A 14,782-nucleotide genomic window follows, 5' to 3' on the forward strand; every position below is an offset into this window, starting at 1 on the left:
TGAGTGGAGTTTTCTTTGTGGGCTTTAATTCCCTACAAGTACTGTAATTTTCCCTACATTTTGCACTTTAAATCAGGACCAATGTTATACTTAGATGATATTGTACTACACTCCTGAACTTGGAATAGGATATCCCAACATGCCAGGGATTAAGATAAGCCTGGTTACATCTGTATTACTTGGAGAAACACACCAGCATGAGGAAAGTTTGAAACTAGGAGCAAGTTGCAAATTGCATAGCAGGTGATCTGAAAGAGAATGATGGAATGGAGACAGCAGCCTGAAACTTAACCATTAAAAGATGCAATATAAATGTGTCCATAGTCTTTAAAAATCACAGGCTAAGGCTGTGTTCGCATGTTGCAGCTAATTAGCAGTACCACAACGAATTACTGCATAGGTTTTTCATATGTTTTACCACAAATGACTAAAATCACCGCCAATAAGCCACAATGTGTAAACACAGCCCTAAGTGATTCCTAGGTCTGGTTAATAGATGGAGATGTCAATAAGAGGATCTTGTTCTATTACCATAACATGCTCTTATTAACTGTATTTTTACAGAGGGTTGTCTACAATGGAAATGTGTCATTTTTCAGTCATGAATATAATTTGATTTCCCTAAAGCATATATCATTGTTCTTCCTTCATTGTAATAGGATTCAGTGATGATGTGAAAAAGTAAGCGTTGTTATATAGCTGGTTCATTGTTAGGAATTAAATCAAGCATTCCCCATTTAAAGGGGGTACTCCACCCATAGACATCTTATCCCCTATGCAAAGGATAGGGGATAAGATGTCTGATCGCGGGGGTCCCACCACTGGGGACCCCCGCAATATAGCATGCAGCACCCACAGTATCTGCTTCCGGAAGCTCTGGAGGTTCTGGCTCCCGACCACGGGGACGGAAGATCGTGAGGTCACAACTCCGCCCCGTGAGACATCAGGCCACGCCCAATCGATGCAAGTCTATGGGAGGGGGCGTGATGGCTGTCAGGCCCCCTCCCATAGACTTGCATTGAGGGGGCGGGGCCTGACATCACACGTGGGCAGAGTCCTGACGTCACGATCTTCCATCCCTGTGGTCGGAAGCCAGACCTCCAGAGCTTCCAGAAGCAGATACGGTAAGTGCTGCATGCTATATTGCGGGGGTCCCCAGCGGCGGATCCTTTGGATAGGGGATAAGATGTCTAGGGGTAGAGTACCCCTTTAAACATACAAGCCTAGAAGTATGCAAGTACAGTATATGTCTTACTATGTAGAGAAAAGCTATGTTTTAAGTCTATGTCTTACTATGTAGAGAGAATTAACACCATAGAGGCTCACCTGATTAGCAGGTAGATCCTTTAAGTCCTGGTCTGGATCAACACCAACTCTGTAAGAAGACAGACAAATAAATCACATGAAACAGCTGTTCAATAAATAAATTATGTTTTTTTTCTCTTTCCTTTTCATGATCTTATACTTGCTACAGCGATGTAAATAAAAGACTCTAATACTTCCACACATGCAATGCTTTAAAAGGATAAAAAAAAAAAAACTTTACATAGAAGAAGAAAAATAAAATGGACAACAAACCTCTGCCAGGTCAGTGAAGGTTAAAATGGACAAGTAAATAAAAATGAAGCAGTATACATGTGTTAAATGTATAACATATTGTTCTGATATTGTATATAGTACTTAACCAAAACCATAATGCTACCTACAAAGTCTGGGATGACAGTCTTAGGTCTCCTAGGACTGTGTCCACCTTTTTCCAGGCCACCAGAGCACTTGGAAATCTGATCTAATTTATGCAGACTAAAGTCATCAACAGCCGAGCCGCCAGGTTCGTTACGAGCCAATGTACTGTCAGTTCGCTCAACTTAATACCCACATGTTAAAATATATTACCAGTATAAAATGACAATACAATGAGGCATGAGATGATACAATCCGCACACTCATGGATGTAGGTTTTTGGGACTCGGCGCTTACTAGATGAGAAACTAACTATTAGAAAGTACCTTTCAAAACAGAATGCCTGGATCCTGTTTTTAAACAAGATAGAAAAATGGGCCTGAATCATACCTGTGTCCTTTTTTTATCATGTTCTAATGGAAAATTTGCCAAGCAAAACATTATTTCAAAAGGATGCAAAAATGTGATGAGAACCTAGTCTAAGGTATATATAAGGCCCTGTTCACATCCTGTTTTTGCATCCTGTTGCTGTTTATTACATTATAATATCCATAAAAACTAACGTGTTTCCAACCCGGACTGGGTTCTTTATCAGGCAAATGGATGTTAGGGCTCGTTCAGATTACCAACTGTACCTGTAATCTCATGCCCGCTATTAAATCCGTTCTTGACCTGTTCAAACCGCTTGCAAACGGCATTGATGTCAATGGGATTTTTTCACAGTCCTTTGCAAGCCATTTGCACCCGTTTGGTTCCTAATCAGTTATTTTTGACGGCAGAAAGACGTTGAATGCAGTATTTTTTTCCCCATCAAAAATAACGGAATAGAAACGGATATTATAAATTTAACATTGAAGTCTATGGGTAATGGATTGAAAACAGATGAGCCTTTAAAGGGGTACTCTGGTCCTAAGACATCTTATCCCCTATCCATAGACGCCCCCTCCCATAGACATGAATGGAGGGGTGGTGGTGTGATGTCACATCCCCAGTCCCGGAAACCCGGAGGTTTCCGAAACTGGAGACGCAGCCCCGCATAGAATGCGGGTGCTGCAGTGAGATCGCAAGGGGTCCCAGCAGCGGGCCCCCCGCAATCAGACATCTTATCCCCTATCCTTTGGATGTCTATAAGCTAAAATAAAAAAAGGTCAACAAACACTATCAGGTCAGATGGTAAATGGGTCAGTGATGACGTCATGAGGTTAAAATGAACATGTAAATAAAAATGTCATCCTGATTTAATGGTAAATTTGTGTAGCAAAAAATGTTTTCAAGAGGATACAAAAATAAGATGAGAACCGAGCCTAAGGTATATATAAGGCCCTGTTCCCACCCTGTCTTTGCATCATGTTTAAAGGTGCTGATTACTAAAAAATTACTTTTAAGAACAGGGAACCCATCCTGTTGCCATTGACTTCTGTGTTACAAAACGCAAGGCATAAAACCTGCACCATTTTGTGTCATGTTGCATTCCATTGTAGTTGTAAATTTTCTCATCAACAAACTGAACCTTTTAACAGAATGCATAATTACAGTGTGAACTTAGCCTAAGACTCCAATAGCCATCTCAAAATACATAACTGATTTAAAGTGATAACTCTAAAAACTGTAGAGAGTGGAAGTGCGTTAAGCTTGTATTTACAGCGATGTTCTCAGGAGCTCATGTTAGTCTTGAGACATAATAACCGCTGATAACAGGACATTCTAATGACACCGGCATTAGAGAATCATTACTCTTGCAAAATGTCGACAAGTTTGCCGGGTGGTGATGATTTTTAACATTGCAATACAGATTAGAAAACTGTCTTGTATATATGAAGAAAGCCTCAGAAAGTGCTTATACAGATCATACAGTACATCAGACAAAAATCGGATCTAAGTGCACAAGATAAAGAGCAAATTATCAGATTTCTCCATCTTTCATAAATGTAGGTACAGGCTCCAGAGATATTACTGTTAATAAAGGCACCGGATAAGAAAAGAATGTACTCAGAATGGTTACAGAGATGCATTGTTACAGTGTTTCAAAAATTCACACAGTTGCGGCATTAAATTTAAATGGGCACTCTCATTCAAACAAATTTTTGCTATTGCACTCCTTATGGTAAATAGAAATTCTTTCTAATGTAAAAAAAAAAAAAAAAAACCTTCATGTTTAAAAAAAATGAAGTTTTCTATGTTTTGTTTGTGTTTAAAAAAGCTGCCACTTGGAGTCTCCTTACTTGTCCAGAGCACATTTCCCCCTATCTCTTGCACAGACTTTGGACTCCTGTTAGCCTGGCAGAAGTCCAAAATCAGGAAATGCAGTCTGGATGGGTGCTGAGGGGGGGGGGGGTGCAGTCTCATCCAATCATAGCTCATCTCCCACACTGAACTGCTCTGGGCTGTGTGTAGCAGAGTGAGGGAGGAAGTTCTCCCCTGTATGTCTTCAGATGATGTCACACCTGCTGAGGAATGCCCCATCCCAGTCTGTGAATCTGGCTAAGACTGAGCAGAAAATACAGAGCAATATCAAGGTAGAAAACTAAGAAATAATTAAAATAAAGGCAGGGGGTGGTTTATCATGATGGGGCAGTGAACTGGGAGGAGTATAAAATTTAACAAGATAGGTACTCTTTAAATATGCATTTGCATTTTGCCACATGGTGTTAGTGCTACGTAATTTACTTTCCTGCATTACTTTTACAGATCTGTAGACCTCAAGCTTAGACACTGCTATATAGAAAAGTATACAGAGTATTGCTGTATTAACAGCATCATACCATAGATAATACATTATTAATAGCAGGGATAAGTACCTATGTCAGAATACATAAATTGTATTGTTCTTTGGTTGCTTTTTATAAGCACTAATTATTTTTTGTATTTTTAGCTGTCGCACATTGGTATATTTTATAGACAAAAGGACTACATATTACAGCCACAGGAACATCTAGGACATTTCATTCTAAATCCATAGGCAGAAACATGGAAGTGATCCTTATTTTTGCTGGTAAAATAGCTTCTGCTCTTCCGGGAAGACTTTCTACATGGTTTGGAAGTATTTCTGTAGGAATTTTTTATCCATTTATCCAGAAAAGCATTTGTGAGATCAAGCACTGATGTTGGATTAAAGGGGCCTCATTGCAAAGGTGTTTTATTGGGTTGAGGTCAGAACTCTAATTCTTCCACATCAAACTCACCCAAACATGAATTTATGGACCTTGTTGAGTGCACTGGGGCACAGTCATTCTGGATCAGAAATGGGCATTTTCCAAAATATTACACAAAACAAATTTGGAAGCATGCAGTTGTCCAAAATGTGGCCTAGGTCAACTCTTAAAAAACCAACCTATAGCATTAGACTTCCTTGACCAACTTGATTGGTCAAGTTGGTTTTAATGTCAAATGAGGTTTGAAACTCTTAAGTCAGCAGAGTATTGGCGACTTTATGTGATCTGCCGCTTTGTAGAAGAGTTGCCTTGGTTCCTAAATGCTTCCATTTTTAAATAATACCATCATTGTTGGTCATGGATGATCTAGGAGGGAAGACATTTTACAAACTGACTTGAGATGGGTTTTCCAACATATGTATGGCCTGCATCATTGTTTCCCTCTGTTGCCTGCTAAAAAGTACTGGAGGGAAACTGATGTTAGAACTGAACCCATTACTTTGAATGGGACAGTTCACATTTATCCAGCATCTTTCTGCGCTCCTCTGTCTGGCATTCAGAAATAATGAATACCGGATGCTATACAACTGATGACAACTGATGCATGTTGCCATTAGTTGTAGCTTCAGTTGCATTGAGTTTTAGGCTGGATTCACGGCGGAAATATGTGAACCAAGCATTACAGTACAATGCTACAACTCAGTGAGCTCTTTAGGACACCTCATTCTTTCACAAATGTTATCAAATGTTTTCACACTCGGAAGAATTGTTGCAGATTTGATGCAGATTTTTGCTTCCTTATTGAGTTTAATTGGGAAAATCTGCAGTAAAACCCCACCAGACGGCATTGCTAGGAGATTGATTTTATACACTTGTAGACTGAATTAAACACCTACATTAAGAGGTGTATCTGATTTGTGTTGACATCAGATCATTGTTTTCAATGGGATGCTGCTGCACCTTGCACATGATGGAATTTCCACAACTGAAACATTTGTCGCAGAAAACCTGATTCTGGCCTCCGCCAAAAGAATTGACATGTCAACTCTTTAAGCCAAATCTGCTCAGAAATGCATAGTCGTCTATGGAGACAGAGCATTTCCGTGTGTCCCCAGTGTTTTCATCATATTGTAGTATGCTGCTGGGTGGCACCAATGCAAATTTGTAACTGCAATCTGCCCAATAAAACAATACATAGTGACTCTAAAGCCTCGTTTAGAATGCTATATTTGCTGGAATGCTTCCACTATTATTTATTTACTTATTTATTTTTGTATGACTGATGAGTGTGTTTCTGCATTGCATTGAGTGATTTAAAAAAAATTACAAAAACCTAAGCTCAAACACAAAAAATAAATAAAAAACATACTTTTTGAACAGAGTACATAAACAGATCTGGATTGTTAGAGATTAAAACCCAGAATTTTTCTTTTTCTCTAAACCCCCCCTCCCCCCCTCTTTATGATGAGCTCTACGAATGACCCAGAAAGATCTCCTTAGGTAGAATTAATCTAGTTCCTCTGCAGTACTTTGCCAACAGGCTGCAGGTTGTGACTGATTATGTGTAAAAAGCTTGTGATGGGTTTATTATTGACATTGCTGAGAAAACACAACTCGTTTTTGTGCTAATTTAAAAAACGGCACTACTTGATGTGAAAAGCTATTGATTCTGACAAGTATGAGGAGTCCCAATTTCTTTCTGAGCTAAAATTTGCTTTTACATTTCCAGGCTGGATGTAACACCATGAAACTGTGCTATTTTTTTATTTTTTTTTTGCTTATAGTTCCATGGTTTAAAAAGATAATTACTCATACAATGTAATTATTCTTGTAAGCCAATAAAATAATAGGGACACTTCTATAACCACAGAAAAATGCACACTACTTGAATATGGATCAACCTCTGGAGGTTTTCATTAAAGCCTCATGGGCAAAAGACAACTGAAAATATAGATTTTTAAAGATTTCTAAATATGTTCTTATATATATGCACATAACGTGTTAATTATAAATAACTATGATACTTTATTATCATTAAATAATTTTTCTTACATGCAGCTACAGGAAATTCAAACACCCCACTGTGACCCCGCCAATCCATCAACAGGATAAAAAGGTTTAGTATGGAGGAAAGAATTGTGCATAAAATAACAATAGTTTGCACTTTGCTAGTCAATGGTAGAAGGATATTAAAGGTAATATCATTGAGCCCCAACATGATTAGAGGGTGTTTTTCGACAGGGTTTAAACGGGTTATCCACCCCTTAACTATGTACCTGTCAGACAGTAATGGACATGCTCAGGAAGGATACGTGTTTGTCTTGGGCCTAAACGTCCACAATAATCTTGTGAGATTACCATAACACGCTGGCTATCTTTTTGTGAACTGGCTATTTCCTGTTGGAGTTTGTTCCCTTAAAGGCCATCTGTGACCGAAAACAACTTATGCTCTATCCACAGGATAGGGGATAAGTGTTTGATCATGGGGGGTCCGAACGCTGGGAACCCCCGCAATCTCCTGCACGGGCAATCTTCTGCCGCGGCTCTCCTGTGCAGGAGGCGTGCCGGCCGAAGCATGATGTTACGGCCGACACACCTCCTCCATGTAGTTCTATGGGAGAGGTGGGGAGGCAGCATTTGTGCCTCCCCGCCTCTCCCATAGAAATGTATGGGGAGGGGGTGTGGAGGGGGCATACCATCGACCTCTCTAGGTCGACGCTACGTGCATTAGCTCTCTCACTGAGCGCTAATGTGGGGGCCCCATTCAGGAGATTGCGGGGGGTCCCAGCGGTCGGACCCCACACGATCAAACACTTATCCCCTATCCTGTGGATAGGGGATAAGTATTATAACGCTGCAGATGTCCTTTAAACTACAAATCCCATGACTCCTTGTTTGTAAATGTGACATCCCTCCCAAACATCAGCCACCACACCCATTGAAACACACCTGTGATCCCTTCAATGCAATGCAATAGTCCAGTGTTTTCTGACCAGGGTGCCTCCAGAATGATCTTCCTCCCACCCAGCTATCACTCCACCCACTGAAGCAAAGACAGGCTCCCTATGATCACCAGAATGATGTAATGTCTCGGGCCACACCACAACCTGGGAAAACCTGAGACGGCAGTCATTTTGTATGCTGTTAATAATAAACCTTGGGGCAAAAATCATAGAAGAATTGTTAGACCATCATGAAACACAGGAACAAACACTATATTATGAACTACACTAACTTTACAGCCTCTGTTGCATAGTCAAATAAAGAAAATCAAGGTATACCCCTTAAAGTAGTTTTCCTGATTAGAGACAGATACTGAAACATTCTTCTTTCTAATCTGTTTATTTTTTGCAATTTGCAATTTTTCTTCCTTAAATTTTTTGCCTTAACAGCATTTAGTGATATGCTTTACAGCAGTCCCATGGACATTGGTGATAATGGAAAGGAGCTAACCCATTCATATGAATTGTAGATGCTACTGGTTCATTGTGTGTTGCATTTTCAGAGGTCATTCTACATGAGGTCTTTTCTTAATTCTCATTTTACAAAAAATAAATACATGCAGCCCTGGATGGCGTATTAAAACACCTCTCCTTAGGCTGGATCTTTTTGTGGGTTCATGATCGATCTTTTAGGTTTGTAGGACCCACCTTTCCCCCCCTACCCCCTCCTTTTCTCCTCCCACCCTTTATTTGTTGGTCTTGTTTGTCTTGTAGTGTATCTGTGGATGTGTCTTCTTTTCCTGGGATCCCTGGGATTTTCCATGTTTAAGTAAGGCTATTTGGTTAGTCAGCCTTTATGAACCTATGGCCAGGTTTATTTTGTCCTCCATTATGCTCAGAGGTGTACTCTCCTTTTTAGTTCCCGGGAAGGACCCTTAAGATCTTACGCTTTTTCTCGCTCAACACCTCTATTTCCGATGTTGTGTTGTATTAATGCTGCTTGTTGTTCTACTATATTTATTGTAGTCTACGTAAAAACTCAATAAAACTTTTTGAAAAGAAAAAAATGACATCAAATTACTAACTGCATATATTAATCAGGCTTTCATAAACAATTAGAGAGAATCCATATAAATGCAGAGTACATATCTCCATAATCTACAACATTGCACAAAAAAGGATATGTATTTGCCTAAAGTCCTATATACTTGCATCTGTAAATTGATAGTCTACCCCACAAGGGTTTAGTTCTCTAAAATGCTTTAAAGTGTACAATATTAGCTCACAATTCCCCATAGTAAAGTCCCAAATCACAAAGTTTTCTCGGTATCACATTGAAAGGAGGATGTGGTGTTTCTTCAGCTATCTGGCATCAGGGCTGAGGTTTAGTGCACAGTCGTCAGTCTCATGGAAAGCTTAAAGGATCGAGACACAGAGTCCTACCAGCTTGTAACACAAGAATACCCACTCCAAGTTGTCTTAAAGCCAATTCTAATCCACAAAATGTTATAAGAGGCGACGATGCACAGAAACTAAATTACTTGCTAAACTGTAAGTAGAATTTAAGCCTAAGAAAGCCTAAGAGAAACACATTTCATATTCTAGGCAAAGCTCTACACACCAAAGTGATAAGATTCCACACAAATTTATCACTTTTCCTTTTTCTTTAGATGGTCAATAAATATGTAAAGTCCTCATGTTGTGCCCACAAAGAGAATAGGGGGAATAGTCTGGCTTGCTAATGTTAGTAGTCCCTCTGAAAAAAGTATTTTATAGGGTTCCATGTGGTGGGCTGGTTTTGTTAACCTGATGGGTCCCTCTCTAAGCCAACGCAACTTTTGTAACTGGGGGTCTAGCATTGTTTAGACAGTCCATGACCCTGGGGTATACTAGCTGTAGTGTCTAGGGTTGTACCCATGGTATTGAGTGTATTAATAAGGCTTTAGTGACTCCAATAACTTGCAAACAAAATTGAGCTTTATGTAATGTCACTGTGCAGAATTCAGATATTAAAGTCACTTTAGCACAGGGTTGCATAGTTACAGTACTTAGAGTCTCTAATAAGCTTCTCGCATTTTGGTTGCTAGTGGTGATGTGCAGATAAAGATGTAGATGCAGAAACACATGTAATCCAATTACCTCAAAATGTACCGAGAAGGGTCTACACTGGTATATATTCCATGGACCTATACACATCTGTGTCATTTTCTTCACATTACATGGTTTTTCCTCTAATTTGGTTGGACACTGGTAAATTCATAGGACATATAAAGAAGCTTTAGTCATTTATATGAAAGCTGCAATCTGATTGGCAGATAAGACCTAACTGCTCTATTTCCCTTTAGCACCAGATTTGAAAAAAATTGGGGGCATTTTAATATAATGAATGTCAAGGCGCAGATTTATCATTAAAGGGGTACTGCACCGGCCAGCGTACGGTAAATTTAGTTCAGAATGCTGTGTGCACGCTGCGGGGGTTCGGTCACACCCCCTGGTGATATCACGCCCCCTCTATGCAAGTCTATGGGAGGAGGCGTGGTGGCGGTCAACAAGCCCCCTCCCATAGACTTTCATTGAGGGGGCATGGCGTGATGTCACGAGGGGGCATGGCCAACCCCCGCACATAACTAAATGTTCCGAACACTGGCCAGTGGAGTACCCCTTTAAAAAATCTTATACCACTTTTTTGCAGCAAGTTACATACATGAAAAATAGGGTGGTAAACTGGGTGGGAAAAAAAAACATATTTAAGAACCCCCTTTAACATTTCAACATTGAGCTTGGACTCCCATATTGCTGAGTGACAGACAACAGAGGGTTGTAGTCAATGGAGAATATTCAGAGCAAGATCTTGTTACCAGTGGGGTACCTCAGGGATCTGTACTGGGACACATTTTGTTTAATATCTTCATTAATGATATTGCAAAAGGTCTCGATGGTAAGGTATGTCTTTTTGCTGATGACACAAAGATATGTAACAGGGTTGATGTTCCTGTAGGGATCCGCCAAATGGAAAAGGATTTAGGAAAACTAGAAGAATGGTCAGAACTCTGGCAACTGAATTTTAATGTGGATAAGTGCAAGATAATGCACCTGGGGCGTAAAAACCTTCGGGCAGAATATAGAAGATGTGACACAGTCCTGACCTCAGTATCTGAGGAAAGGGATTTAGGAGTAATTATTTCAGAAGACTTAAAGGTAGGTAGACAATGTAATAGAGCAGCAGGAAATGCTAGCAGAATGCTTGAATGTATAGGGAGAGGTATAAGCAGTGGAAAGAGAGAAGTGCTCATGCCGCTGTACAGAACACTGATGAGACCTCACTTGGAGTATTGTGCGCAGTACTGGAGGCCGTATCTCCAAAAGGATATATATATATACTCTAGATAGAGTTCATAGAAGATACCAAACTAGTACATGGATTGCAGGATAAAACGTACCAGGAAAGGTTAAAGGACCTTAACATGTATAGCTTGGAAGAAAGAAGAGACAGAGGGGATATGATAGAGACTTTTAAATACGTAAAGGGAATCAACACGGTAAAAGAGGAGAAGATAAAAAAAAGAAGAAAAACTACCACAAGAGGACATAGTTTTAAATTAGAGGGACAAAGGTTTATGCAGTAATATCAGGAAGAATTACTTTACTGAGAGAGTAGTGGATGCATGGAATAGCCTTCCTGCAGAAGAGGTCATTGCAAATACAGTGAAGGAGTTTAAGCATGCATGGGATAAGCATAAGGCAATCCTTCATATAAGATAGGGCCAGGGACTAATGATAGGATTCAGATTATTGGGCAGACTAGATGGGCCAAATGGTTCTTATCTGCTGACATATTCTATGTTCCTATGAGTAAGATGTGATGGAAAACAGCTTTAGGTCAATGCCAGAGGCATTACCTGATACACACCGTTCTCCAGTATTACTAAATTACACCATTATTTTGATGTTTTTCCAAAAGATCTAAAAAAAAATGTAGTAAAAAAAAATCTAAGCATTCATGCACATTGCCATATCCAGTTGTCCAGGAATCATGAACAATGTAAGGCCCACTTCACATATGTCTAGAGATCCCGCATAGCTGCCATCTAGTGTACACACCCTGGATCAAAAAACATTGCATGCAGTATTTCTTGATCTGTGATGCCACACCAAAGAGCAACAATGCTGGGGGGTGGGGGTTGGGTTATTGATCTAGCACAGTTGCCCATTTTGGCCATATGGGGAAACAGATGAAACATTGGATGCAAAAGATCCAGCTTGCTAGATGTTTTCAATGGGATTCTGCTGCACTGTGCACATCATGGATTTTCACTTTGGAATGTCAAATTCCATACTTAGCTGAAAGAATAAACATGTTCATTCCTTTGCAGAGTCCGCTCAGAAATACATTGCCGTCAGTAGAAACGGCACGTGTCCAAGTGCCGAATGATATTGATGATATGATATCGGCAGCCGCTGCTACATGCAGAATATCTGCCCGGAATTTCTCTTGGCTGATATTCTGTAGTGTGAATGGGCCCCATGCAAGCAAGAGGCAAATGGTATTGTGAACAGAACCTTCGGTGGTTAATTTGATGAAATAGTAATACCCCTTTTACCCCCAATAAAATCCTTACTTTGTGTGGTTGAAATTCCTTTGGGAGCTGATGAAATGTAATACTGAATATATAATGTCATCTATAAACTGTGACTAGCAGGCGTCTTCATGAAAATGAATGAGATGGGGGAAGCTTGATTACATGTCTAATATATGCTAATACCAAGTGCTGTCAGCTTTCCTGAGAATTTATAAGAAAATGGCATGTGTCATGTACATCAGGCACACCGAACTTCAGAGAGGTACCGCACGGAAGACATGAAAAAAACATTTGTCCTGTTAAAAATAACAGAATGTCAATACAACTTGGGGATCAATAGAAGGGAATGGATACTAAAGCACTTTGATGGCCTCTGTATGCATTACCAGCTGATCGATGATGACGGGGGGTCACATGTTCTCTATTCTCACTCTATAATATAGTATATGCAAATGAGATGTATAAAATAGGAAATCCCATTATAGTAAATTATTGTACTCTATTTTCTTTTCTTTTTCTCTAAATAAGTAAAAAAAAAAAAAAAAGGAAAGGTTGGAGACCAGTTTTACTGATACATTGCTACATTTCCCTGTATAGCCATAGAGTTAAATTATAAGATTCTGTCTGTTTGTTGCTGCCACCCCCAGGGAAGTTTCCCTGTATACGGATTTATACAGCTCCCAATACACTCAATAATAAAATAGTGTAAAGGAAAACAGGGGAATCGGAGCTCTGCATCAGACAACTGGAGCTCTAACCCTTATTAAATTAAATGGCACAGAAATATGTGCCTGAAAAACAAAGGGTACTAAGAGGGCGATATTCACAGTAAAGTATTGAGCCACAAGGTTTAGTTCACATTCCTCTAAAAAAAAAGAATCCCGAAAGAAAACCATTACTGGAGGACAGCGAGACAGCAATTGTAAAGTTCTATTTTCTTAGCATTCATGGAATATTTATAGAATTCAGCCTTTAATGCAGGCATGTCAAACACGGTGCCCCAGAGCCACAGGTGCCTCTCTCTCGCCATCTCCGATCACATTTTCAATATAAAATACAACAGTTTCAAGTCAAGCTTGGAAAGGATACTGCCTTTAATATTTATGTGTTTAAAGAAACTTGAGGCAGTGTTATATGCACAGATCCTGTAGACACATCCTAGATCTATACCAATGGCTACAGTGTCCCTCCTCTATCTGTACAAGTGTGTGCTCTATACTAATAACCTTGGCTGGTGCACAGGGGTGGAGGAGTAGAGGGGCGCCAACTGCACGATCATAAAGTTACCACCCCATCCCCTGGACTAAGGTACTAGACTGACTCTGCCAAATGGAGGAGCAGGTGGCGCCAAATTCAATAGTGCTGTACTAACTACTACATTACAGTATACGCAATACAGTTAGCACCGGTGGGGCTTCTATTCAATACTTGGCTTTATTAATCAGGAGACGGCAGCTCAGGCTGAATCCTCACTGGATTATAGGGGTAGGCTTCTGTGTCCGGCAGGAGGCATCAGTAGAGACAAGGAGAGCCTAAGGCTAGTGAAGAGCAGAGCACAGGAGCTGACCGCATGGCCGCAGGAGTCCAAGAGGCAGCCAGTGTCCAGACTCAGCTGAGCCAATCTGAGTAGTGTTACAGGCTGCATTTAGTGTTAGGTACTATCTTCTATTCCCCTCTCCCTAGTAGTAACACTCTTAACCTAACAAAGTACAGTAGTCCCTCAACATACGATGGTAATCCGTTCCAAATGGACCATCGTTTGTTGAAACCATCGTATGTTGAGGGATCCGTGCAATGTAAAGTATAGGACAGTGGTCTCCAACCTGCAGACCTCCAGATGTTGCAAAACTACAACTCCCAGCATGCCCGGACAGCCAACGGCTGTCCGGGCATGCTGGGAGTTGTAGTTTTTCAACATCTGGAGGTCCGCAGGTTGAAGCCCACTGGTATTGGAGGTTATACTCACATGTCCTGCCACTCCAAGGCCTCTGCTTCCCCGACATCCTCGCTCTCCGTCGCCTCCATCACGTTGCTACGCACGCCGCTCCTATTGGATGATGGGACGGCGTGCGCAGCGACGTGATGACGATGATGGAGAGTGCCGACGATGCAGGGTTCCCGCAGAGGATGCGCCGGAGCCCCAAGGACAGGTAAATGATCGTCAGCGGACCACACGGGGCACCGTAAACGGATATCTGGTGGCCACTGAAGCAGTCTGCGCTGCCGGATAGACCACTGGGATAGGAAGTTGTACTCACCTGTCCCCGCCACTACAGACCATCACCGCTCGTCACCGCTGCCCTGGATGTTGCCTTCCATTGCTGTTGCCAAGTCCCCGGGGTGTCCCCGACGCTCCGGCAAGGCCTCTGGTTCCCCGGCATCCTTGCTCTACGTCGCCGCTCTCCATCACCGCCATCATGTCGCTACA

The 14,782-nt window shown here is 40.9% G+C and overlaps 1 protein-coding gene across 5 annotated transcripts in view; it reads right to left on the minus strand.

Annotated features, from left to right (window-relative positions):
• SLC9A9 (solute carrier family 9 member A9) overlaps positions 1-14,782 on the minus strand; it is an 848,969-nt gene that overhangs the window by 198,517 nt on the left and 635,670 nt on the right. For all 5 annotated transcript variants that reach the window (XM_056564816.1, XM_056564814.1, XM_056564813.1 and 2 more), the window contains exon 13: positions 1,327-1,375. In XM_056564816.1, coding sequence (XP_056420791.1) covers positions 1,327-1,375 — 49 coding nt within the window. The remainder of the gene's footprint in view (positions 1-1,326; positions 1,376-14,782) is intronic.

The sequence above is a fragment of the Hyla sarda genome, chromosome 3 (assembly GCF_029499605.1).
Source record: "Hyla sarda isolate aHylSar1 chromosome 3, aHylSar1.hap1, whole genome shotgun sequence".
NCBI lineage: Eukaryota > Metazoa > Chordata > Amphibia > Anura > Hylidae > Hyla > Hyla sarda.